The sequence below is a fragment of the Phacochoerus africanus genome, chromosome 9, assembly GCF_016906955.1.
Source record: "Phacochoerus africanus isolate WHEZ1 chromosome 9, ROS_Pafr_v1, whole genome shotgun sequence".
Lineage (NCBI taxonomy): Eukaryota > Metazoa > Chordata > Mammalia > Artiodactyla > Suidae > Phacochoerus > Phacochoerus africanus.
The window spans coordinates 42,776,190-42,801,540 of record NC_062552.1 but is presented as its reverse complement, the minus strand read 5'-3'; the positions used below and the strand labels follow the sequence as shown (position 1 = coordinate 42,801,540).

Sequence of the window (25,351 nt, the reverse complement as noted above, 5' to 3'; positions counted from 1 at the left end):
GAATTAAGAAAGTGTCTTTGAAGACTAGTGGAGCCATTTTAGAAAACACCCTATCTCTAGGCATTATGTTACTCTAGGAAGCACTAACCCAGACAAAGAATTTTGCAAGATACACAATACTTTCTAGCCTATAGCGATCTTGAGCTTTGCATAAGGATGCAACCTTCCAAAGAATGCTAAAGAAGTTGGACAATTACAGCTCCTTACATTGGTCCAATATTGCACTTTACAAACCACAAACACATAACTGATTTTCATAACCATGCTGTAAAGTAGGTATTATAATTTTTTCTACTCCAAGGATAGAGAAACCAAGTGTATGCAGTTGTCCATTTCCTTTAACACAATGGACAGCACATTAACAAATTAACACAAAGGAAAAGGTACGGGAAATCTGTAAGGCCAGAGGAATCAGTGCAGGCTCAGCCCTCAGGCCAGAGATACTCACTGCAGTTGTACATTCGGTTCAGCCTCTCCAAATCAACCTCACTGAAGTCCACACGCTGCCCGATGATGGTGCTAAACTCAGGGATCTTGGTTGTGATGGTAGGAACACTGGCATTCTTGTTAAATGAGAAAGGCCCGTAGTGCATCAGAGACTCGTAATCATAAGGTGTGTTGAGGTCTGTGATGAAGTTGTCATCGTAGGTGTTAAAGTTATGCTGGTAACCTGTCAGGGAGGGAATCCACAGGTCCCCTTCAGTCACGTCTTTTCCTGTCCTACCCTCTTTGGATACTCAATCAGAGACCCCAAAAAAGGAAGGGGGTGGGGCAAAATAATGCACCTTTGATTTAAATATACATACATACTTAACATATTTTATAATTTGCACAATGTATCTAAATTAATATATCTCTATATTTACAAACAATATCGCATGATATTGCATGATAGCATATAAAATTATAATAATGAATGTTAATATAATCAATAGTATATTTTATTATATTTATAATATTGATTATATAATTAATTATACAATATTATGTAATTAATTATATTATATAATGTTGATTATATAATTAATTATATAATATAATTATATCAATAATATATTAATTATATTTATTCTATTATAATTATTATAGTTATATTGTATATAATAAAACTATATATTAATATATGACAATATAGTAATACCTTGATAATTATAGAATTAACATAATAATTAACATTAATAATAAACACACACATATTTTTCAATATGTATTTGCAATATATACATATACTGCAATGTAAATGTAATATAAATATAACATGCATATTATTAAATATATATTTAAATCTAGGATTCATTTTTTATACATATCAATAAATAAATGTGTGTGTGTGTTTAAGACTTTAAGAAAGAGGAGATAATATATCAAAGTGGAAGCAGTTATTCCAAATGGCAGGAGAAGGAGCTCTTGAATTCAGGAAAATATTCAGTTTTGATCCATCTTGCCAAGAACCAAGGCCCTCATCTACTCAGAGCTGTGCCTGGCCAGCTCTCCCACAGGTTAGGAAAAGCAAATCTTACAGGCAGATGGAAAGGTTAGGAGCTGGCAAGGAAGTGGTACCCTGCCAGTCAAGCATCTGATTCTCGTGTTCCAGCAATCACCTCATGGAGAGAAAAATGAGATAGGAAGAAAACCGGCTTTCCATTCAAGATAGAAAACGAAAATGTTTTAAAGAGTAGCACAAGTCAGAGAATACACACTGCCGCGGGAAATGCTGAAATGAGAAACAGTCAGGTGCTCTTGTATCCAGCAGCCATGAGGAATTTCCTGTTTGAGCTGCAGGAAAGCCAAGTTCACAGCTTTTTAACTTCCTTCTTAGGGAGTGATGGAAGAACTGAACCAGAATGCTTGTGACTCTCCCAGTCATGACTTCCCACCTTTATCCCCTTCTCCCTTTTGAGCTTCCCATCCAACTGTTTTTAATAATTTGAAGAAAACATAATCACCTTTCAAAGCCATCAACGCAGGTACACTTAGGATTGGAGGAGTGTGGCGTTACCTGGCGGATGGTCCAGCAAGTGCTCAGAGAGTCCCCACATGCTTTTGGAAAAGCCAATGAACTCCTTTGATCAAAACTTTGTTCTAACTACAAAACAAGGATACTGATGCTTCATCTTCCCAACTCATGGGGATTTTATAAGGACGTCACTTGAGAGGGATTGAAGCATTTTTCAAAGGTGGGACAGAAGTGCAAGAAATAAGTAACTCTAACAAGGAAGGGGGAAAGTCACTCCTTCCACAGCACGTGGTCCTGGGATGGCCATTAAAAGGGTAGAATTAGAAAAAGCATCCAGGAGGCGTGAGGACAGGGCATGGGTCTGGGATCTCCTGGTGACTCTCAGAGGCATTTTGTTCCCCCAAGCCCATGACATGTGGAAGTTCCCGGGCCAGGGACCGAACCTGCCACGATGCTGGATCCTTAACCTCTAGGCCACCAGAGAACCCCCTCAGTGACATCTTAAGCAAGGCACTTTCAATTCACCGGCTATGTTTTCCTTAACTTTCAATAAAATCATCTGGTTAGAAGAGATTCATTTAATTCTTCATTATGCAAGGATACGTATCAGAATGCCTTACCAAATAAACAGGGTTTTTTTTTCCTTCTTTTTATGTTTTGCTTTTTAGGGCCACACCCACAGCATAGGGAAGTTCCCAGGCTAAGGGGTTGAATCGGAGCTACAGCTGCCAGCCTACGCCACAGCCACAGCCACAGCCACAGCAACACCCGATTCGTAACCCAATAAGCAGGGCCAGGGATCAAACCCACGTCCTCAAGGGTACTAGTCAGGTTCTTTACTGCTGAGCCATGACAGGAACTCCTGCCAGTAGACTATCTTCTTAAATAAGATTATCATCAACTGACAATGAGAAGCAATAAAAGTCATAAATTACCCTAAGCAATAATACAGCCCTGGAGTTCCCGTCGTGGCGCAGTGGTTAACGAATCCGACTAGGAACCATGAGGTTGCGGGTTTGGTCCCTGGCCTTGCTCAGTGGGTTAACGATCCGGCGTTGCCGTGAGCTGTGGTGTAGGTTGCAGACACGGCTCGGATCCTGTGTTGCTGTGGCTCTGGCGTAGGCCGGTGGCTACAGCTCCGATTCGACCCCTAGCCTGGGAACCTCCATATGCCGAGGGAGCGGCCCAAAGAAATAGCAAAAAGACAAAAAAAAAATACAGCCCTGGTTGATGATTTTAATTGGATTTGATTTTTCATTCCAGAAGAATTCTTCAGTGATTGCAGGCAACTTAGAGAGAGGGGATTACACCTGATGCAAACCTGGACAGGAGATGGGCAAACACGTTGAGTAACCCATGCTCAATCCAGAGCTGAGCAAGTCTGCAAATTATCCTGGCACATGTGTCTGCCCCCCTTCGAGAAAGGGACCCTCATAGGGTCCAGGGAACCCCCTCATAGGCTCTTAAAATCATTTTAAGAGCACTGAGTATTGCGTTCTTCAGGACTCAAAAAGGTGAATGTTTGCTGCTTCCTTGTGCAGTGTTCAGTAGAGTTAAACCTATGTACGAGAAGGTAAGAAATTCAGACCTTCAGGGCAAATGCAAGGTCTAATTAATGCCATAGCCTTTGCACTATGACCTGCACTCTCCTGTCCCCTCTACACAGACCAGATATGAGGCAATTACCCTTGGGAGACAAATCTCTTGTTTTCAACCTATAATTTCCTACCTGGGCGAACACTCTAGAACTTCCCTAGATTGTACAGGGAGGCAAAGAATATTACTTGGCCTCTAGTTCAGTGATTGAATGGATGGATAGTGTATTTGTGGGTCCAAACCTGGCAATAGATTAGGCTTTTACAGACCCCACAGGCTCTCTTGATGATATTAGCCATCCTTACCCCTGCTTCCTGTGAGATCCTTTAATGCAGCTTACTCTAAAAGGAGCTAGTTTTGGAGGTCCCGCCATAGCTCAGCGGTTAATGAACTCAACTAGTATCCATGAGGACTCAGGTTCGAACCCTGGCCTCGATCATTAGGTTAAGGATCTGGCGTTGCCATGAGCTGTGGTGTAGATCACAGATGCGGCTTGGATCCCACGTTGCTGTGGCTGTGACGTAGGCTGGTGGCTGCAGCTCTGATTCAACCCCTAGCCTGAGAACTTCCATATGCCACAGGTGTGGCCCTAAAAAGAAAAAAAAAAAAGTTTTGGCAGAAGATTTTATGGGGGTCCATATTTAATTTTTTTGGCCATGCCCATGGCATTTAGAAGTTCCTGGGCCAGGGACTGAACCCGTGCCATGCCACTGCAGTCACAATGTCAAATCCTTAACCACTAGACCACCAGGGAACTCTGACATATTTAATTTTAAAGTATGGCCAGCTCTTCCAAGTCCCTAAAATTATTAGAGAGGCACTGCAATTTATGAACTCTTGTGTGAAATTGGGATCTAAATAAAACAGATCATTATAAGGTAATTATTTGCTTTATGAAAACCAGCTGTGGAAATAATTAAGGCACTTCTAATACATTGAAGTTTCATTTATCTATCATCGCCAAAAATAATGCTTTTCCATTTCCTGAATTAATTCCTAATTAAAAACTAGGTGTTTCCAGAAATACAGAATGGAATATTTCCCCTCACCCATTGAGAAACGGTTTGATAAAAATGTTTTAGTGTATTCCAAAGCAGTCTGGGAGTTCCCGCTGTGGCACAATGGATTAAGAACCTGACTGCAGGGATTTGGGTCACTGCAGAGGTGCAGGTTTGATCCCTAGCTCAGTACAGTGAATTAAATGATTTGGTGTTGCTGCAGCTGTGGGCATAAGTCATAGCTGCAGCTTGGATTCCATCCCTGGCCCAGGAACTTCCATATGCTGCAGGTGCAGCCATAAAAAACAAACACATAATAAAATACCACTCTGCTTAGCTGTCTCAAATAATTAATTTGGATAGTATGGATGGGAATCCAACAAAACTAAATAACAGCAGAATCATTAGAATAATTGCCTAATAATATGTGAAATAAAACTTTCAACATATAACAGAAGGCAGAAGGAAAGAGGTGCTTAGAAAGGAGAATGAAGAGGAGTTCCTGTCATGGCTCAGCAGTTAAGGAATCCGACTAGGAACCATGAGGTTGCAGGTTCAATCCTTGACCTTGCTCAGTGGGTTAAGGATCCGGCGTTGCCATGAGCTGTGGTGTAGGTTGCAGATGCGGCTCGGATCCCGCGTCGCTGTGGCTGTGGTGTAGGCCGGCAGCTACAGCTCCGATTAGACCTCTAGCCTGGGAACCTCCATATGCCGTGGGAGCAGCCCTAGAAAAGGCAAAAACACACACAAAAAAAAGGGGGAGAACGAAAAGACTAGTAAATTTTGATTAATCAGACCTCAAACACAACTGGGGGTGCGATTTCAGATAAAAGTACTTTTTCCGTTGCTGTTGTTGTTGTGTTAAAACACCTATCATTGAATTGGTAAAGCACCAAACAAATTGGGGTCATCACAGAGTCAACCAACCCTCCTTGAATTCCGTAAGATCTCACATCCAGAAAAAGGACCCTGGGAGTTCCTGCTATGGCACAGTGGGTAAAGAATCCAACTGCGGCAGCTTGAGTTGGGGGTTCAATCCCCAGCTCAAGGTAGTGGATTAAAGGATCTGACATGGCTGCAGCTGTGGCTCGGATTCGATCCCTGGCCAGGGAACTTCCATATGCTATGATGTGGCTATTAAAAATAATAATAATAAAGTAAAAATAGAAAAAGACCCTGACATCCTCAGAGACCTGATTCATTTTACTAAGACAGGAATTTTATTTTTTAACTAATTAATTTATTTTTTTTGTCTTTTTGCCTTTTCTAGGGCCGCTTCCCGCAGCGTGTGGAGGTTCCTAGTCTAGGGGTCTAATCGGAGCTGTAGCCGCCGGCCTACGCCAGAGCCACAGCAATGCCGGATCCTTAACCCACTGACTGAGGCCAGGGATCGAACCTGCAACCTCATGGTTCCTAGTCGGATTCGTTAACCACTGTACCACGACAGGAACTCCAGGACAGGAATTTTAGACGGATTTTCAACAAAAACACGAACATAAAACAAAAGTGTCCGATTAACTTTCAGTTCAACACCCCCCCCCCCCCCCCCCCCCGCCAATGAGTTCACCAACATTCCTTACTCCATGAAACCCTTATCCGGGATGGGCCATGATCAGATCAGCACAGCCCACAGGAGAGGTCATAGTGTGTTCTTCCTGGAGGAGCCAAAGCTCCAATTCACACACAGGTTTGGCCTGGTCAGCCCAGGGCTGGTCTGAGCAAATGATAAAGAGGATAGCAAATCCCCTTGGCTTCATACACACCTGGAAGAATTTCATCCCACCAGATGTTCACATAATCATCCCGGTCAGTCCTTGACTGCTCATGGTAAAACCCCAAGGCATGCAGGATCTCATGTTCAATGATGGCCTTATAGTCACATCCTTGGCCAATGGAAAGGTTCTGTCCAACGTGTTGGTCACCAACCTCAGACCAGCATCTTTAAAGGGAAGGGAGAGAGATTTTCTTCTAGAAAATTCTTAAGCAGCTGAAATTCACAGGATTCCAGAACAAAAATTTGGAGGAAGTAAGGTTTGATTGTTTTTGTTATTGTTACAGCTGCACCCATGGCAAATGGAAGGTCCCTGGCCAGGGACTGAATCTGAGCCTCAGCTGCTACTTGAGGTGCAGCTGCAGCAACACTGGATCCTTTAAACCACTGTGCTGTACAGGGATCGAACCTACTCCTCTGCAGCTTCCTAAGCAGCTGCAATCAGATTCTTAACCCACTGCATCACCGTAGGAACTCCTAGGTTTGAATTTTAAAAAGAAATTATTAGCATTTCCATAAGCTAATGGTTCAACCTAGGGGGCTGATTGAAAAAGCAACATTCAGGAGTACCCATTGTGGCTCAGAGGTAAGGAACCTGAGTAGTATCCATGAGGATGTAGTGTGGATCCTGGCCTTGCTCAGTGGGTTAAAGATCCTGCATTGCTGCAAGCTGCGGCAGAGGTACAGATGAGGTTTGGATCGGGCCTTGCTGTGGCTGTGGTGTAGACTGGCAGCTGCAGCTCCAATTTGACCCCTAGCCTGGGAACTTCCATATACCACAGGTGTGGTCTTTAAAAAAAAAAAAGCAACATTCCCTGGAGGGAACATTATACAAGCTTAAAAGTGATAGCTCAGGAGTTTATTATAAAAGTGGTACAAGAGTTCCTGTCATGACTCAGTGGTTAACGAATCTGACTAGCATCCATGTGGATTCAGGTTCAATCCCTGGACTTGCACAATGGGTTAAGGATCTGGCATTGCTATGAGCTGTAGTGTAGGTCACAGACTCAGCTTGAATCTGGCATTGCTGTGGCTGTGGCGTAGGCCGGTGGCTTCAGCTCCAATTGGACCCCTAGCCTGGGAACTTCCATATGCCTCAGGTGCAAAAGACAAAATAAATTAAAATAAAATAAAATAAAATAAAATGAAGTGGTACATGCTCAGAGGCAAATCAACCCTACTAATGCATTGGGTATTCCAAAGTATAACACTATTGCTTTTCTATCATGATATTAAGGTGATTCTGAGTGATGGTTGTGGTTGATTTACATATTCTCCTTTATATTTTAGTGACTTTTCAATTTTCCTATAATGAGCAGGTGTAAAATTTACGATCATGAAAAAGAACCTCCTTAAAAGTTTAAGTTAATCAAGTCCATTTCTTGGGATATAACCCAATCTGCAGCAAAAGCACCTGGCAGGCTGCCTAACTTTTGTTTCAAGGGCTTCAGGCAAGAAGGAGCTGTAAATCCTCTCAGAAAATGGACACAGAAACTGCTGGCAAATACTCTGAATGCCTCTTTCCCTCTTTTTCCCAATTATTCTTGTCTTTTCTCATAAATCTGATTTTCTCTTTCTACTAGCAAATCAGAAGCATTACACAAATTGTCTCCTTACCTGCTTTAAATTGTGGAACAAGGATCTATAATCTAACTCAACAGAATAAGAGATTTGAATGCTACCAATGAATTGTGAGTTCCTTGCTGACAATCGCATTAAATTACCTGCCACTGTTTCCCCAAGGTTGCTAACATCATATACCTTCAAATGCTAATAGACTTGAGTTCTACCGAAAGCTAGATCACAACTATTTCTAATAACTTTATTAAGGCATAATTTACATACTATAAATTTCACCAAGTTGGAGTTCCCGGCGTGGCACAGTGGAAGCAAATCTGACTAGGAACCATGAGCTTGCGGATCAATCCCTGGCCTCAGTCAGTGGGTTAAGGATCTGGCATTGCCGTGAGCTGTGGTGTAGGTTGCAGACACGACTCGGATCCCGCATTGCTGTGGCTGTGGTGTAGGTCAGAGGCTACAGCTCGGATTCAACCCCTAGCCTGGGAACCTCCATATGCTGCAAGTGTGGCCCTAAAAAGCAAAAATAAAATAAAATAAAAAAATTCACTAAGTTTTAGTGTACAATTCAATGATCTTGAGTCAATTTAGAGTTGTGTAAACATCACTACATCACTTTCCTCTCTGACAGTGACATTTTCATTCCCAAATCAGAGTTTATTCTGCAAAATAACCACAATCCACAAGCAGCATTTATCTATCTTTTTTTTTTTTAAACATCCCTCCCCAATAGAAGGACCTAAGTGGCAGAATACCATAACTCCACCACTCTGTGTATTTTTAACCTTGTCTTTCTGAAAGAGCCCACTTCACCTCCAGCTTCAGAGGACCTGATGGGTTTGGGACACTTTGGGCCAGTCCCTTCCGTGGACCTGCTTCCTCCCTTTTCCTCTCCCCTAACTTAAATGTAGTAGAGACATCCCCTGGCCACAGGCAGTAAGGGTCCCCCAAGTTTACCTCTCTCTCCACCCTCATTGGTCCATTCCACTCCTCTGCCTCTATGCCCTCTCCCTTCTTCATCTCTCCCTCTGAAAAGAACTTCTTTACCTCTCTGTTTCAGCCCTGATGAACAAAATCCCCACCTTCGGAAGGAAGCAATCCAATCCAGGCAACGCCTAGAGGCAGTGATGGGAACTGCAGTGTGACGAGTGCCAGCAGGGTCTTGGAGACACAGAGTCAGGGCAGATGGTAGCTCTGTTTCCCAACTTCATCCAGCCCAGACTGTTTGACAGAAACATCACTGAAGACAGAGCTCTTCTTTCTTTCTCTTTCTGTCTGTCTGTCTGTCTTTCTTTCTTTCTTTCTTTTTCTTTCTTTCCTTTCCTTTTCTTTTCTTTTCTTTCTCACCTTATTTCCTTCCTTCCTCTTTCTTTCCTTTCTTTCTTTCTTTCTTTCTTTCTCTTTCTTTCTTTCTTTTCTTTTCTTCATCTTTCTTTTCTTTCTTCCTTCCTTTCTTTCTCTTTTCTTTCTCTTTTCTTTCTCTCCTTATTTCCTTCCTTCCTCTTTCTTTCCTTCTCTTTCTATCTTTCTCTCTCCCTTTCTTCCTCCCTTCCTTTCGCTTTTTCTTTTCTTTTTTGGCCACCCAGCAGCAAGATGGAGTTCCTGGGCCAGGGATCAGACCCGAGCTGCAGTTGCATCCTGGCACTGCAGAGATGCTGCCAATCCCATTGCACCAAAGCAGGAACTCCAAAGTTCTTCTTTCTTTGTTCCCTTTTTATTTATTTATTTATTTATTCTTTTTACAGCTGCACCTGAGGCACATGGAATTCCTGGACTAGGGGTTGAATTGGAGGTGCAACTGCCGGCCCTCGCCACACCCACAACACACTAGATCTGAGCCATATCATTGACCTGTGCTGCAGCTTGGGGCAATACCAGGTGCTTAACTCACTGAGCAAAGCCAGGGATCAAATTTGCATCCTTACAGAGACTGTGTTGGGTTCTTAACCCTCTGAGCCACAAAGGGAACTCCTTCTTTCTTGATATACCATTTATTTCTTCTTAGAAATAATTAACTATGAAAAGAAAATTTACATCTAACTTTTCAAAGTGTTCTAGCCATCAGAGTACTATAATTTAAAACAGCACCATAAAAAAAATGCGACTTACACTTAAATAAACCTGACTTTAAAAAAGAAAAGAAATGGACGGTAATTTAAAATATGATCTCAACGTAGGAAAAGAATTGAGCCAAGTTTCCCTGGGACCCAGAAGTATCCGAACAATTCATTCTCTACAGAGGGCATTAAAAATGGGATGCAGGGAGTTCCCGTTGTGGCTCAGTGGTTAACGAATCCGACTAGGAACCATGAGGTTGCGGGTTCGGTCCCTGCCCTTGCTCAGTGGGTTAACGATCCAGTGTTGCCGTGAGCTGTGGTGTAGGTTGCAGACCGTGGCTCGGATCCCGTGTTGCTGTGGCTCTGGCGTAGGCCGGTGGCTACAGCTCCGATTCAGCCCCTAGCCTGGGAACCTCCATATGCCGTGGGAGTGGCCCAAGAAATAGCAAAAAGAGACCAAAAAAAAAAGGGATGCAATTAAAAACTTCACAGTGATAGCAATGAGATCCTACTGTATAGCCCTGGGAACTATATCTGGTCACTTATGATGGAGCATGATAATGTGAGAAAAAAGAATGTATGCATGTATGCATGTATGTGTAACTGGGTCACCATGCTGTACAATAGAAAATTGACAGAACACTGTAAACCAGCTATAATGGGGAAAAAATCATTTTAAAAAAAATTCACAGTGAAAGATGTGTTTGCTTTTAGTTTCTTTCCAATTTCTCCTTTTAACTTTTGAAAGAGATGTGTCAGTTTTTTTAAATCAAAGGACACACGGTTTTTACACTCCATAAAATTTCATACTAACCCGTTAAACTTCTGAAAGATGATATACGAGCTCTCTCCTTCATAAGGCTTGAAATCTACACAGGACTTGAGGCGGAACATTTCAAAGGCATAGAGAATGGCCCCTTTGGCATTCAGCGCTGCAGGAATCAATACAAATATTGATGAGCCTTAGCTAGATCTTGGATAAGATATATAACATAAAAAACCACGCCGCCACATGAAATCCATTATAGATCCACAAAGGTCCATGATAGTTTTTTTTTTTTAAATCATAAATAGATTCTTTGAGAACTAAAACTGAAAATACTTGTGGACATAAACACTAAGTGCAGACTTTATTTACTTATTTGTCTTTTTAGGGCCACACTCGAGGCATATGGAGGTTCCCAGGCTCAGGGTCAAATCGGAGCTGTAGAGGTTGGTCTACACCACAGTCACACAGCACCAGATCTGAGCCGCGTCTGCGACCTACACCACAGCTCGGCAATGCTGGATCCTTAACCCACTGAGCAAGGCCAGGGATCGAATCTGCATCCTCATGGATACTAGTCAGCTTTGTTCCCGTTGAGCCACAAAAGTCCCCAGTGAGTGCTGACTTTAAATCCATAATGTAAATATATCTACAAAATAAGAATGTGCTTAGGTATATGGGGCTGAAAAAAATCGTAAAATAACTTCCCCATGTCCTCCCTTTCCTTTTCCCCCATTTAAGCAGAAATTCTGAGTGTGTCATCTCAGAAGAGCCACATGGCAGAGCGGAAGACAGAAGTGATCAAGTACCTTGGGGAGAAGCAGTGAGAATGGGACTCCTTACCCAATCTAAAAAGACACCCCCTCCTGCTGGAGGAAGAGAGCAGAGCTTGTAGGTTCCGAAAGCATCAGAAGTGCATATAATATATTACACTGCTTCCCTGCAGGACCCCTGAGCAGGCAGCTCTGCAGACAACCTTAGTAAAGATTTCTATAATGCAAATTTGGAACCAAAGCAGCAGAAGCCTTATGAACCCAAAGGAGAAAGAATATTTGATGCCTATGGGTAACCTGTGTGGATCCATGATCAAAGATCAAATGTCATTCCTTTCGCCTAACCTGCATGTGCACATACCTTAGAATTGCATAATACAAGGATGGGCTGGAGGAGAAAGATACTCCAGAGGAATGGATGTGTTTCACTTTGTGCGTGTGTGTTTCTCCCATCAACTCATTGGAGGTAGGTCTCTAAGTTAAAAATTAAACTTAAGTCCTATAAAATGAAATTATATTTCTTGCCCATTTGAACTGGGGCAGTCTCTCAAAGAATTTATAATGCTTGGCAGTTTACCAAGTACTAATCTCATATTTTTCTGGCCCTTATTTTATTTAATAAACTCCCACGTTGGAGATTCCACAGCACACGTCATAAAATCATATTAAGATCGTTAAAGTAAGTCATTGGAATGGCCAATAAATTAATTGTGGTAACAACACACACAACAACAGCAAGAGCATGCATTAAACCCACTGGAGGATTTCATGGACTTTTACCGATCCTCACTTAGAAACATTCATCTTATTTATTTATTTTTTTGGCTGCACCTGCCACAGATGAAAATTCCCGGGCCAGGGATTGAACCCTCCCCGCAGCAGTGACCTGAGGCCACAGACATGACAGCACTAGATCCTTAACAGGCTGAGCCATCAGGGGAGTCCAAAAATATTTATAATTTGAAGATATGTACCCAAGACAGTCTGGTTGTCATAAAAATATAAGAAAAAGTTATCTGGGGTCATGCTGTCTGTAAGAATGTGTTGCTTCTGTTATCCTCAAGCCACATGGTGGAAATGCCAAGAGTGGTTAACTTTACTTGTATCTATTTTGTCTTTTTAGGGCCATACTATGGCATATGGAGGGTCCCAGGTTAGGGGTCAAATCGGAGCTGTAGCTGCCAGCCTACACCACAGCCACAGCAAATGCAGGATCTGAGCCATGTCTGTGACCTACACACCAGCTCACAGCAACGCCAGATCCTTAACCCCCTGAGCGAGGCCAGGGATTGAACCCTCATCCTCATGGATACTAGTCGGGTTTGTTAACCGCTGAGCCACAATGGGAACTCCGAGAGTGGTTAACTCTAAGATCACATCTCTTCTGCCTTCCCCACACCTGAGTAGGCTGTCAAAGGGGATTTGAGCACCTCTGAAATAATTTTGTGAAAGTGTTTCTGACATCATTCCCAAGAGAAAAAAAAATGGAAATAAAATCCACGTAAAGCCTCCTTCTTCACCATGAAACCAACCCAGAGTACATGTCCCCTGAAAGTCACACTTCACTGATGTTCTGTGATTGTCTTTATGTAAGCGGTCTGCTCCACGTAGGATACTGTCAATTCCTGGAGAGAAAAGGCCTCATCTTTTGCCACACTGTTTCCTAGTTCCCAGTTCTTCCTTCTGCCCTGACATGGTAAGGTTTACATTGTTCTGTCTTGAACAATCACGTTAGTTTTTGAAAACCACTAGCCCTTTTTATCCCTAGATGAAATATGAGAAGAGTTAACTTCAGATAACAATGGAGTGGCATCGTGGAGGACTAGCATAGGAAAACTACCTATATTAAGTTTAAGAACCTTTTGAGGAGTTCCCATCATGGCTCAGCGGAAACAAATCCAACTGGGAACCATGAGGATGCGGGTTCAATCCCTGGCCTCGCTCAGTGGGTTAAGGATCTGGCACTGCTGTGAGCTGTGGTGTAGGTCGAAGACGTGGCTTGGGTCTCGCACTGCTGTGGCTCTGGTGTAAGCTGGTGGCTACAACTCTGATTAGACCCTTAGCCTGGGAACCTCTATATGCCATGGGTGTGGCCCTAAAAAAAAAAAATGAATCTTTTGAGAGAGTTTTTCATTCCGATGATGGGGGAAGAGTTTGACTATGACTAACCCTCCCACAGAAAGCAATTATAAACCTTAAAAAAAATTAAGAAATTCTTTGAATACCCTGGAAAATGACTAAAGTAGGCAGAGACTGAAGGAGAGTTTATTCCAGAAAGAAGGAAATATCATTGGTTAAGATTCATATAGCTTTCTACATGAGAGGACACCTCATTATGGTTATAAATATTTGAACATCAACCATCACCTTGACCTATTTGACACAGATAAAATAATATGCCCTAAAACGGTAGAATACAAGTTCTTTTCAAGCGCACATGGAGTATTCACTAATATAGATCATAAATTGGACCACAAAACATGTCTCAGTAATTTCAAAACATTTAAACCTTATGGATTTGATTCTCTGGCTTCAAAATAAACTAGAAATCAATAATGGAATATTTAGCAGAGTTCCAAATATGTGGAAAATTTTTTTCCTTTTATGGCCACACTTGCGGCATACGGAAGTTCCCAGGCTAGGGGTCGAGTGGAGCTGCAGCTCCAGGTCTACACCACAGCCAGAGGAACGCCAGATCCGGATGTGAGCCACATGTGTGACCTACACCACAGCTTGTGGCAACACCAGATCCTTAACCCACTGAGTGAGGCCAGGGATCAAACCTGCAATCTCACAGAGACAACATGGGGTCCTTAACCTGCTGAACCACAACAGGAACTCTATATTTGGAAATTTTGAAACACTTTTAGTTGACCTTGGATTTTAAAAAAAATCACAAGAAACTAGAAAATAGCCAAACTAAATTTGAATAAAGTTACAACATATCAAAATATGCAGAAAGTAGTAAAAGCGGTGCTTCAAATATAGATGTCATGTTATAGTATTATAGTTATTAGGAAAATGAAGATTTAAAAATCAATGATAGAAATTGCCACCTTAGGAGTTCCCATCATGTTGCAGCGGAAATGAATCCGACTAGGAACCATGAGGTTGCAGGTTCAATCCCTGGCCTCGCTCAGTGGGTTAAGAATCCTGCGTTGCCATGAGCTGTGGTGTAGGTGGCAGACCGGGCTTGGATCTGATGTTGTTGTGCTGTGGTGTAGGCCGGTAGCTGTAGCTCCGTTTTGACCCCCAGCCTGGGAACCTCCATATGCCGGGGATGCGTCCCGAAAAGGCAAAAAAAAGAAAGAAAAAGAAAAAGAAAAGAAAAGAAAGAAATTTCCACCTTAGGAGTTCCTGCTGTGGCAAGGTGGGTTAAGAATCTGACTGCAGCGGCTCAGCTCTGGTCACTGAAGAGGCACAGGTTTGATTCCCCAGCCCCGTGAAGTGACAAATAAAATATCAGATGAAGGCATCACAGTGCCTGGCACATCTTAGATTCAGTAAGAACATCTCTGTCTTGATGAGAAGGGAATGACACGGCTGAGACAAACATGAAGGAAATTTGTCATGGGAAAAAAAATCCTTCTTAAAGTGAATGTTTCTTACATCACATCCCGATAAATATGGATGATCCTTGAACTGGGGGAAAAAAACAGCTCAATTTTTCTGTAAAATAACTGAGAATAACAGCATTTGTTTCTATCTAGTTCTTCTCCAAAAAAGGCACTGGAATGGCAACATTAACAGTGAGGGCAAATCTTGAAACATAATCTACATCTCTTGAGAGTGGGAGCAGCGCGCGGCAGCCCATTAATATTGAGCAACCTTGTCCCAGCTTCCCCTCTCCTCCTGAATCTTCCCGATGCACAAACGATGGGCCTCCCAGGCAGGCATTGCATCGTCAAGGCAGCTCAGCTGTCAGTCAGCTGCTTGAGGTCAGCCAGTGCCCACATGTGGCTTCTAAAACTTATTTTCAATGACTGTTTCCAACAGTGAGCAACATGTATCCTATTCAGTCCTTATCTTAAGAGAGAGAAAAGTAACAGAATTTTTTAACATTAGGGACCAAAGATGGTGAGCATATGAAATATAGTCTTTTCTATTTCTCAAAAGTGCAGCAGGTTTGTCTTCTTGCCACAGAAAGAGAAGAAATCAACTTGTTGAAAATAGTATCCTGATACCATATTGAGATTCACCTAAATAATCCTATTGTTATTATATTATATAATTATAATATAGTTTCATATATATATAATTATTACATTCTATTGCTATTATATTATATAAAAATATGCTATGCTTGGAGTTCCCGTCGTGGTGCAGTGGTTAACGAATCCAACTGGGAACCATGAGGTTGCGGGTTCGGTCCCTGCCCTTGCTCAGTGGGTTAACGATCCGGCGTTGCCGTGAGCTGTGGTGTAGGTTGCAGACGCGGCTTGGATCCCGCGTTGCTGTGGCTCTAGCGTAGGCTGGCAGTTATAGCTCCGATTTGACCCCTAGCCTGGGAACCTCCATATGCCACGGGAGCGGCCCAAGAAATGGCAAAAAGACAAAAAAAAAGAAAATATGCTATGCTTTAGAGTGCAATTTTTTTATTGCCATGCTGTCAAAGTTTATTTCATTTTTGTTCTTTGTGTGGCTTCTGGTCTGACTACCATGTTAGCCTGTCTTGCATTTTAAAAATTATTATATTCTGCACCTTAGACTAGTGAAGCAGCACGGGTTTCAAAATAAGGCTATACCTTTTATCCCTCGCCATAAAGAATTTTCAGATATAGAGTTTCCATTGCGTCTCAGTGGTTAACGAATCTGACTAGCATCCATGAGGATGCGGGTTCCATCCCTGACCTTGGTCAGTGGCTTAAGGATCCAGCGTTGCCATGAGCTGTGATGTAGGTCGCAGACGCAGCTCAGACCTGGCATTGCTGCGGCTGTGGCATAGGCCGGCAGTGCAGCTCCGATTTGACCCCTAGCCTGGGAACTTCCATAAGCCACAGGTATGGTCCTATAAAGCAAAAAAAAAGAAAAGAAAGAAAGAAAGAAAGAAATGTCAGAGCTTAAAAAACTCTTTTATGTTGGCAGTCTAAGGGAGAAGAGTTCAACTCAAAACTCATAATGAAAAACAATGAATATTACCCAGATTGTTGGCCAGAATGTACGGTATGGGGAACTTCCATCTGGTGTTGGGGTTTCTCAGGCCATTTCTGGAATTCTGTAGAAACAAGACAAAAGTGACTGGACAGCTGGTTTCCTTGTCTCCCCCTTCTGTAAACTCTCATACCAGGAGTTCCCATCTTGGTGCAGTGGGAACGAATCTGACTAGGAGCCATGAGGTTGCGAGTTTGACCCCTGGCCTCGCTCAAACTGCCGTGAGCTGTGGTGTAGGTCACAGACTCAGCTCGGATCTGGTGTTGCTGTGGCTGTGGTGTAGGCCGGAGGCTACAGCTCCGATTCGACCCCTAGCCTGGGAACCTCCATATGCCAAAGGTGCAGCCCTAAAAAGACAAAAAAAGAAAACAAAAAAATCCTCACATCACAAACAATCAGTCACACAATTCAAACAGTTCATTAGACTGGTTTTCTGGTTATTAAAAAAAAATGATAGGGAGTTCCCGTCGTGGCGCAGTGGTTAACGAATCCGACTAGGAACCATGAGGTTGCGGGTTCGGTCCCTGCCCTTGCTCAGTGGGTTAACGATCTGGTGTGGCCGTGAGCTGTGGTGTAGGTTGCAGACGCGGCTCGGATCCCGAGTTGCTGTGGCTCTGGCGTAGGCCAGTGGCTACAGCTCCGATTCGACCCCTAGCCTGGGAACCTCCCTATGCCGCAGGAGCGGCCCAAGAAATAGCAACAACAACAACAACAATAACAACAACAACAACAACAACAAAAATGATAGAAGTTCACTATAGACAATTCGGAAAATTTCAGAAACATTATTAACAACCAAATAAAGGAGACCTACAATTCCTCAAAACTGATATAGCCACTTTCAATATGGTGATGGATTTCCTTCTCTCTCTTTCTTCACCGGTTGGAAAAAAATTGAGTGGGGGGAAGCAATCAGTTTAATAATTATAGACTCTTTTGTCCTGTTTGCTAATGTTTTCCTCTGCTTTGTTACCAGCAACCACAGTGGAGGTCTTTGTGGGTACAGATTACAGAGGAGATTCTTTGTTTTGTTTTGTTTCTGTTTTTCGGGTTTTTTTTTTTTTTTTTTTGTCTTTTTGCTACTTCGTTGGGCCGCTCCTGCAGCATATGGAGGTTCCCAGGCTAGGGGTCAAATCGGAGCTGTAGCCAACGGCCTGCCTAGGCCAGAGCCACAGCAACGTGGGATCCGAGCCGCGCCTGCAACCTACACCACAGCTCACGGCAACACCAGATCGTTAACCCACTGAGCAAGGGCAGGGACCGAACCCGCAACCTCATGGTTCCTAGTCGGATTCGTTAACCACTGAGCCACGACGGGAACTCCTTTTTTGTTTTTTAATTATAGTTGACTTACAATGTTATGACAATTTCTGCTGTACAGCAAAGTAACCCAGTCATATATATATATATATATATATATATATATATATATATATATATATACACACACACACACATATACTTTTTCTCATATTATCTTCCATCATGTTCTGTCACAAGTGATTGGATATAGTTCCCTGTGCTGTACAGTAGGATATAGAGGAGATTCTTTCATGTCCTCCACAGCGGCCAGCCCAGGGCTGCACACAGAGCAGAGACTCACCATCCTGTGACGCAGCAAGTCCCGGGGAATGTTATTGCATCACTGTCAGGTACTTACCTGCAGGAGGATGTCCCCTTGAAAGAGGTCCAAGCCTGCATCTAGACATGGATTTTAAAAAAAGAAATATTTGCGTGAGCAGGGCTAAAAGGCATCTCTCATAATTAAATGAATCATTTTTCCATTGTGAATCTTCTTTGTTAATCTTTATGTGGTGAAATTCTTTTTGAGAGAAAGCAAAAATCTCTTCCCATTGAGCAAATAGGCAATAAATACCAAATATTTTCACATCCTCTGTTTTCATTTTTGGAGCAAGAAACCTAGAGGGTATTATGCTTAGTGAAATAAGTCAGGCAGAGAAAGACAAGTACTCTCTGTTATCACTTGAGTGGAATCTAAAACATGAAACTAGTGAATGTAACGAGACAGAAATATACTCACAGATGTAGAAAACAAACTAGTGGATACCAGTGGGGAGGAGAGAGGAGAGAAGGAAGAGGGGGAAGGGCAAGATAGGGTAGGGGATTAAGAGGTACAAACTACTGTGTATAAGAGATAAGCTACAAGGATATGTTATACAGCACAGGAATATAGACAATATTTTATATTAACTATAAAAGGAGTATTATCTACAAAAATACTGAATTGCTATGCTGTTGCTGTATACCTGAAACTAATATAATGGGTGTAAATCAACTACACTTCAGCCAAAAACAAACAAACAAACAAAAAACAAAGAACACCTTGTTTGAGAACCTTAAAAGTAAGAGATGAGGAATTCCCGTCGTGGCGCAGCGGTTAACGAATCCGACTAGGAACCATGAGATTGCGGGTTCGGTCCCTGCCTTGCTCAGTGGGTTAACGATCCAGCGTTGCCGTGAGTGTGGTGTAGGTTGCAGATGCGGCTCGGATCCCGCGTTGCTGTGGCTCTGGCGTAGGCCGGTGGCTACAGCTCCGATTCAACCCCTAGCCTGGGAACCTCATATGCCGTGGGAGTGGCCCAAGAAATAGCAAAAAGACAAAAAAAAAAGTAAGAGATGAGTTAGAAGAAAGAATCTTTTGGAGTTCCCATCATGGTGCAGCAGAAACTAATCCAACTAGGAACCATGCAGTTTTGGGTTCGACCCCTGGCCTCGCTCAGTGGGTTAAGGATCTGAGCTGTGGTGTAGGTAGCAGACGTGGCTTGGATCCTGCGTTGCTGTGGCTGTGGTGTAGGCTGGTGGCTACAGCTCCGATTAGACCCCTAGCCTGGGAACCTCCATCTGCTGCAGGTGAAGCCCTCAAAAGACAAAAAAGAAAAAGAAGAAGAAGAGGAAGAAGAAGAAGAAGAGGAAGGGGAAGAAGGGGAAGAAGAAAAAGAAGGAATCATTTTGGTCACTGACTCCAAACCTCTCACACTTTTGGGGTTGAAATGGGGCTTCCTGAGACAGGAAGGGATGAACCAGGAGGTCAGCAGCTGAGTAGGCTGTAGAACTCCTGACTTCCCATCCAGGGCCCTTGCATCTATTGTATCATCCTTCTTCCCCACCCTAGCTAAAAAGTTGATTTTGCACTTCCCCATGAAAAAATAGTGGTGCTCTCCAAAGCCAAGTTCAGGGTCTGTCCTTATAATAAAGAAGACCAGGCAAATTTGGGCAGATCATTTGAAAGCTATTACTCCAAACATCTGTTGTCAGGAGCTTCGCTGGGTTTTTTTGTTGTTGTTTGTTTTGTTTTGTTTTGCTTTTGCTTTTGCTTTTTAGGGACCCACCTGTGGCATATGCAGGTTTCTAGGCTAGGGGTCAAATCAGAGCTGCAGCTGCCAGCCTACACCACAGCAACATGGGAGTGGTGGGATCCAAGCTTCATCTTTGACCTACACCACAACTCACGGCAACACAGAATCCTTGACCCACTGAGTATGGACAGGGATTGAACCCGCATCTTTATGGATACTAGTCAGGTTCGTTTCCACAGTACCACAACGGGAACTTCAGAACTTAGCAGAATTTACTTTCTCCCTGATGGTATTCCTTGATGCTGGTCTCAGACTGTTTCTGAAAATAAGATACTTAAGAAGGAAGCTCTGTGTGGGAAAACTATGGGCCTTTAAAAGAATGTCAGTTCTGATTACAACCCTCATGTTTGACAAGCAGCCTTCCTTGTAAAACACAAACTACTTGAGACAAGATCATCAGACAGCCCCTGATTTACAGCTGGGAAATCAAACTAAAGAACAATCACCACAACCTTACATTGAAGCAGTGGTCTCACTGGGCAAAGCCTATGGCTCATTCAAGATCTGGGTTCAGGCTCTGCAATGACACCATGGAGGTGGTAGAAGGCTTCCTAGCTTCACTTTCTAATGTCTAACTCAAGAGATTCCTGCATCACCCCTTTCCCCATACACATATTTCCTAGACTTTCTTAACCTCAGGACCCTAGCCTATTCCTATAACAGCACAGTTAAATAACAACAAATAGCAATGACACTACTGCCCCAGAGGCAGCAGGACCCAGGTTTTGAATTGCCTTTTCAGTAGGGCTATGATGGGCTTGTCCTTCCATACTCTTACCTAGGCTTGGTGTGAGAGCAAAATTACACATTTCCTGATATTTGACCTGGCTTAGGAATGGGGGTGAGGGAAAGGCTCTTCCAGGGAGGATGCGAACAAGCTCAGTGGGACCTTGACCCCATGGGTCTGTCAGCAGGATGGGGTTACAAAGGAGAGAGTGCCATAGGAGAATTTCACAAAGAAGTGCAAATCCATTGAAAGCAAGCCTCAGCTTATTCACTACCCCATTTATTCATGTAGCATTTACTTATTAGGTGCCTAATGTGTCCTAGGCATTGTTCTAGATGTTGAGGGCACAACAGAAAAGAAAATAAAGCCCTAGGGGAGATGACATTCTTGATTGGGGAAGGAGGGGATACAAACAAACAAATAAATGTCAAGTATGGCAGATGGTGAAAAACACAATTTAGGAAAAAAAAACATAAAACAGAGCAAAGGGGGTAAAGAGTGTTGAGCTTAAGGAAGGTTGATACTGGTAAAAGGTAGTCAGGGAAAACCTTCTTGAGGAGGTGGCTTTTAAGCAGAAATCTAGTGGAGTGGAGCATGAAGAGAGGCAACAGCAAATAGGAAGGTCCTGCTTTAGAGCAGCCCTAATATGGGAAATAATCTGATCTGTGTTCATTAGGCCCTCCAAGGGATTCTGATGCTAAAAATTGAGAAGTATTGGAGTTCCCCGTTGTGGTGCAGTGGTTAACGAATCCAACTAGGAACCATGAGGTTGCAGGTTTGATCCCCGACCTTGCTCAGTGGGTTAAGGATCTGTCATTGCCATGAGCTGTGGTGTAGGTTGCAGATGTGGCTCAGATCCCATGTTGCTGTGGCTCTGGTGTAGGCCGGTGGCTACAGCTCCAATTTTACCCCTAGCCTGGGAACCTCCATGTGCCGCGGGAGCCGGGAGCAGCCCTAGAAAAGGCAAAAATAAATAAATAAATAAATAAAGTTTGAGAAGTACTGCTTAAGGCATTAAGGCTTTCCTACCTGAGGACCATTAAAGTACAGCAGACCCTCTTATTTACACACACCTTGACAGCCTGACTCTAAAGAAAGATGATTAGGTGTCTGGCTCTGAAATCTTGAGACCCATTTACCCTCCTAAACTATTTCTACTTGCCCCTCTAGTCATTCTCAAGGTTTGCCAACAAAATATCACCTAACTTGGTTTCTCTGTAAGTGGGATAAATCCAGAGAAATTTTACCTTAAGGTATGGGGCGTTTTAGTTTTATAGTCTTTATGGAGCTACAGGTCAGAAGACCTGATGGTGAGCTCCATCACTGCCATCCGTGAACTTGGGTGACACACCTTGACCCAGAGGAGCCTCCTGTTTCTTTCCTGCAAAGTGAAACCTGCACTCACCCCACTACAACATTTGACAAATAAATATGCAATTGAATATGAAGGTTTTTATATTCTAGAAGATATTTATGATCACAAATCCAGAACCTCTATTTCCCACCAATCTTAACCAAAGATTCCCAGAATCTCAAGGTTTCTCCCTCACATCAGAAGCAGGACAAGAGAGGGCAAAGAGAGAGGATTACATGGCATCTTCTTCTGAGACTGACGGATGTCTTCATGGCATATGTGTGTGGTCAAGATGTTGAAACGGAGACACTTTACACTCTTTTCTGAGTCCTAGGCAAATAGTTGCTAGTTTGATGTTGTTCGTATGATGGGCCAGGAGAGGGACTCTGGAGGGACAAGGGTTTTCTTCCCATTAAACCTAAGCAAAGATATATTCCTTATATTTTTCTTTAGCAAGAAAAATAATCATCCATTTTTGCCTTCTTTTTCTCAAATTGAAAACTGGAAAAATGAATGTCTTATAAGCAAAAATCTTATTCTATATTTCTAGATCCACTGAGCACTCACTAGTTCTAGAAATTTTGGTGTAATCATTTTTCTCTTTACACATTTCCATTTTTTAGAAATTCTGCAAATTCCGATCATGGTTTTCCCCTAAAGTTACCCAATACTGTATTATGAACGTAAGCGCTTTTTAGCAGTTCTATCATAGGGTTTTAAATTATTTAAAGGCATTAATAACGACAGAAATGGCACCCACCTAAGTTGATCTCTGTAATATCCTTCTGTTCATCAAAATCTCCATCATGTACTGTTAAAAGTGGGGGGGAAATTGTTATACGTATTGCTGAATGAAACAGAAAAAGCTCAGAAACACTTTATGCATTTTACTTAATTCTTACCATTTCCTTTGGAAAGATGTTTAATCTGAAAGGAAATAAATATACAGAAAATGGATAATGTATACTAGAATTAATGTTTCTAAATTGAGAAGCAGAACTTTACTTACCGATACAGCAGCTATATGGGCAAAAAACAAGATGAAAGAGAGAATGCAAGGAGATCTTGTCCAAATCATTGCTGCAAGTGAACAGATTTTAGCAAAGACACCTTGTGATAAATACTTGGACTTTGCTCTGGCTGTCGTATTAGAAACTTTGACCCTTATGCATGTTCTGTAGCATTGAAGTCATCAAAGAAAATGTCTTTGCCCCATTTGAGGGCAGATATTAATTTTAGCAGAAAAGCTCAAGTGCCAGAGACCAGGGAAAAGTCTGAAAAAGTTGATTCTGATATGAGCATATAAAAATAAATAACATTTTTGTATACAAGCAATAACTTCATATAACAGATAAAATATCCATTGCACAATAGAAATAAAAATAATCTGTAATTATTATGAAGTGCTTAACTCTAATAAAAATGAATGAATTGTACGTAAATGTTATAAGGTAATGATTGAAGAACCTTAGAAAGAGCTATCTAAACACACACGTATACACATATATTTATATATGATATATTCATGAGTGGGAAGACAATATAATAGAGATGGTCATCATTTTATCTATAAATTCAATATTATTGCCATAAAATCTTTTTTTAAATTTTAATTGAAGGATAGTTAATTTACAATATCATAATATGTCATAGTGATTCAGTTATAGGTACACACACATACACACACACACACACACATATATAGACATATATTCTCTTTCAAATTCTTTTCCCTGGTAAGTTATTACAAAATATTTAAGTATAGTTCCCTGTGCTATGCAGTAGGTCCTTGCTGATTATCTACTTTTTGTCTTTTTTTTTTTTTTTTTTTTTTGCTATTTCTTGGGCTGCTGCCACGGCATATTGAGGTTCCCAGGCTAGGGGTTGAATCGGAGCTGTTGCCACCGGCCTACGCCAGAGCCACAGCAACACGGGATCCGAGCCGCATCTGCAACCTACACCACAGCTCACGGCAATGCCAGATCGTTAATCCACTGAGCAAGAGCAGGGACTGAACCCGCAACCTCATGGTTCCTAGTCGGATTCGTTAACCACTGCGCCACGACGGGAACTCCTATCTACTTTATATATAGTAGTGTGTATATGTTAATCTCAAACTCCTAATTTGTCCCTCCCTAATTTTTCCCCTTTGGTAACCATAAATTTGTTTTCTTATGTCTATGAGTCTGTTTTTATGAGTAAGTTCATTTGTATTTTTTTTTTTTTTAGATTCCACATCTAAGTGATATCATATGATATTTGTCTTTCTCATTCTGACTTACTTCACTTAGTATGATAATCTCTGGGTCCAACCATGTTGCAAATGTCATTATTTCATTCTTTTTTATGGCTAATATTCCATTGTGTGTGTGTGTGTGTGTGTGTGTGTATTTATCTCACATCTTCTTTATCTATTCATCTGTCAATAGACATAACCTTGCTTCCAGCCAGATGTGCTTTTATCTTTCCCTTCCTTCTTAGACTTACCTGCACAATATACTCTAATGGGGACTTTGGAATCAGGTGGATGGAAAATTGAGTTACACAGCTACCACTGACCAGGTGTGACATTTTGAGAATATGCTTTCCAGGTGGAAAATGGAGAGCGGTACCTACTTTCTGGGGATTCAGTGAGACAACCCATGTAAATCACAGGTTATAAGAGGCACTTGGTAAACTGTAGCTCCTTCTGTCCACTTTTACAGCCTCTTGGCAAAAGACAGGCAGGCAGTAAGAAGATAGCTCAGCACCCTCTTTGCTCAGCAGAACCTCCGGGTGGGAGCATAGGTCTTCAGCAGATACAACTTGTCCCTGGTGAATTTCTTTTTACGATCTTGATTGCAGGTGTTAATTAGTTACCAGTTATTTGCAATCCTAGGCACTTCTTGTGTCAGGCTGTCAAGTGAGCAAGAATAGAGCCTCAAGCTTTAGGTTTGAGGGATTGTGGCTTAGCAGTTAAAAGGTAGATATCCATTCTGTGGGGCAAGGTCCATATTTCATTTTCTGTATCTGCTCTGGTGTCTGGCACATAGTAGGCAGCTGGTGGTTGTGTTGGGTGAAATACAGTCAAATAACCATTTTTTAAAATATTGGATATGATGATTTGCTTTGAGCTGAGTAAGGGTATTTTACAAATGGACCAATTGAAAAAGCAGGATGAAGAATGGAAGAAGAAAGCCATCACCAGGTGAAAAGAGGGAAAAACCCTCTCCTAAGTGTTGTCAGACACACTCCAGCCTCAGGAAA

At 42.1% G+C, this 25,351-nt stretch overlaps 1 protein-coding gene across 1 annotated transcript in view; it reads right to left on the bottom strand.

Moving 5' to 3' along the window:
• The window catches only part of MEP1A (meprin A subunit alpha), a 37,908-nt gene extending 14,725 nt beyond the window's left edge, over positions 1-23,183 (bottom strand). The window contains exons 1-8 of the mRNA XM_047796704.1: positions 23,115-23,183; positions 23,008-23,032; positions 22,866-22,916; positions 18,308-18,348; positions 16,636-16,711; positions 10,772-10,889; positions 6,315-6,490; positions 449-670 (exon numbers count right to left, since the gene is read on the bottom strand). Of these exons, the coding sequence (XP_047652660.1) occupies positions 449-670; positions 6,315-6,490; positions 10,772-10,889; positions 16,636-16,711; positions 18,308-18,348; positions 22,866-22,916; positions 23,008-23,032; positions 23,115-23,183 (778 nt within the window). The remainder of the gene's footprint in view (positions 1-448; positions 671-6,314; positions 6,491-10,771; positions 10,890-16,635; positions 16,712-18,307; positions 18,349-22,865; positions 22,917-23,007; positions 23,033-23,114) is intronic.
• Positions 23,184-25,351: the final 2,168 nt, after the last annotated feature.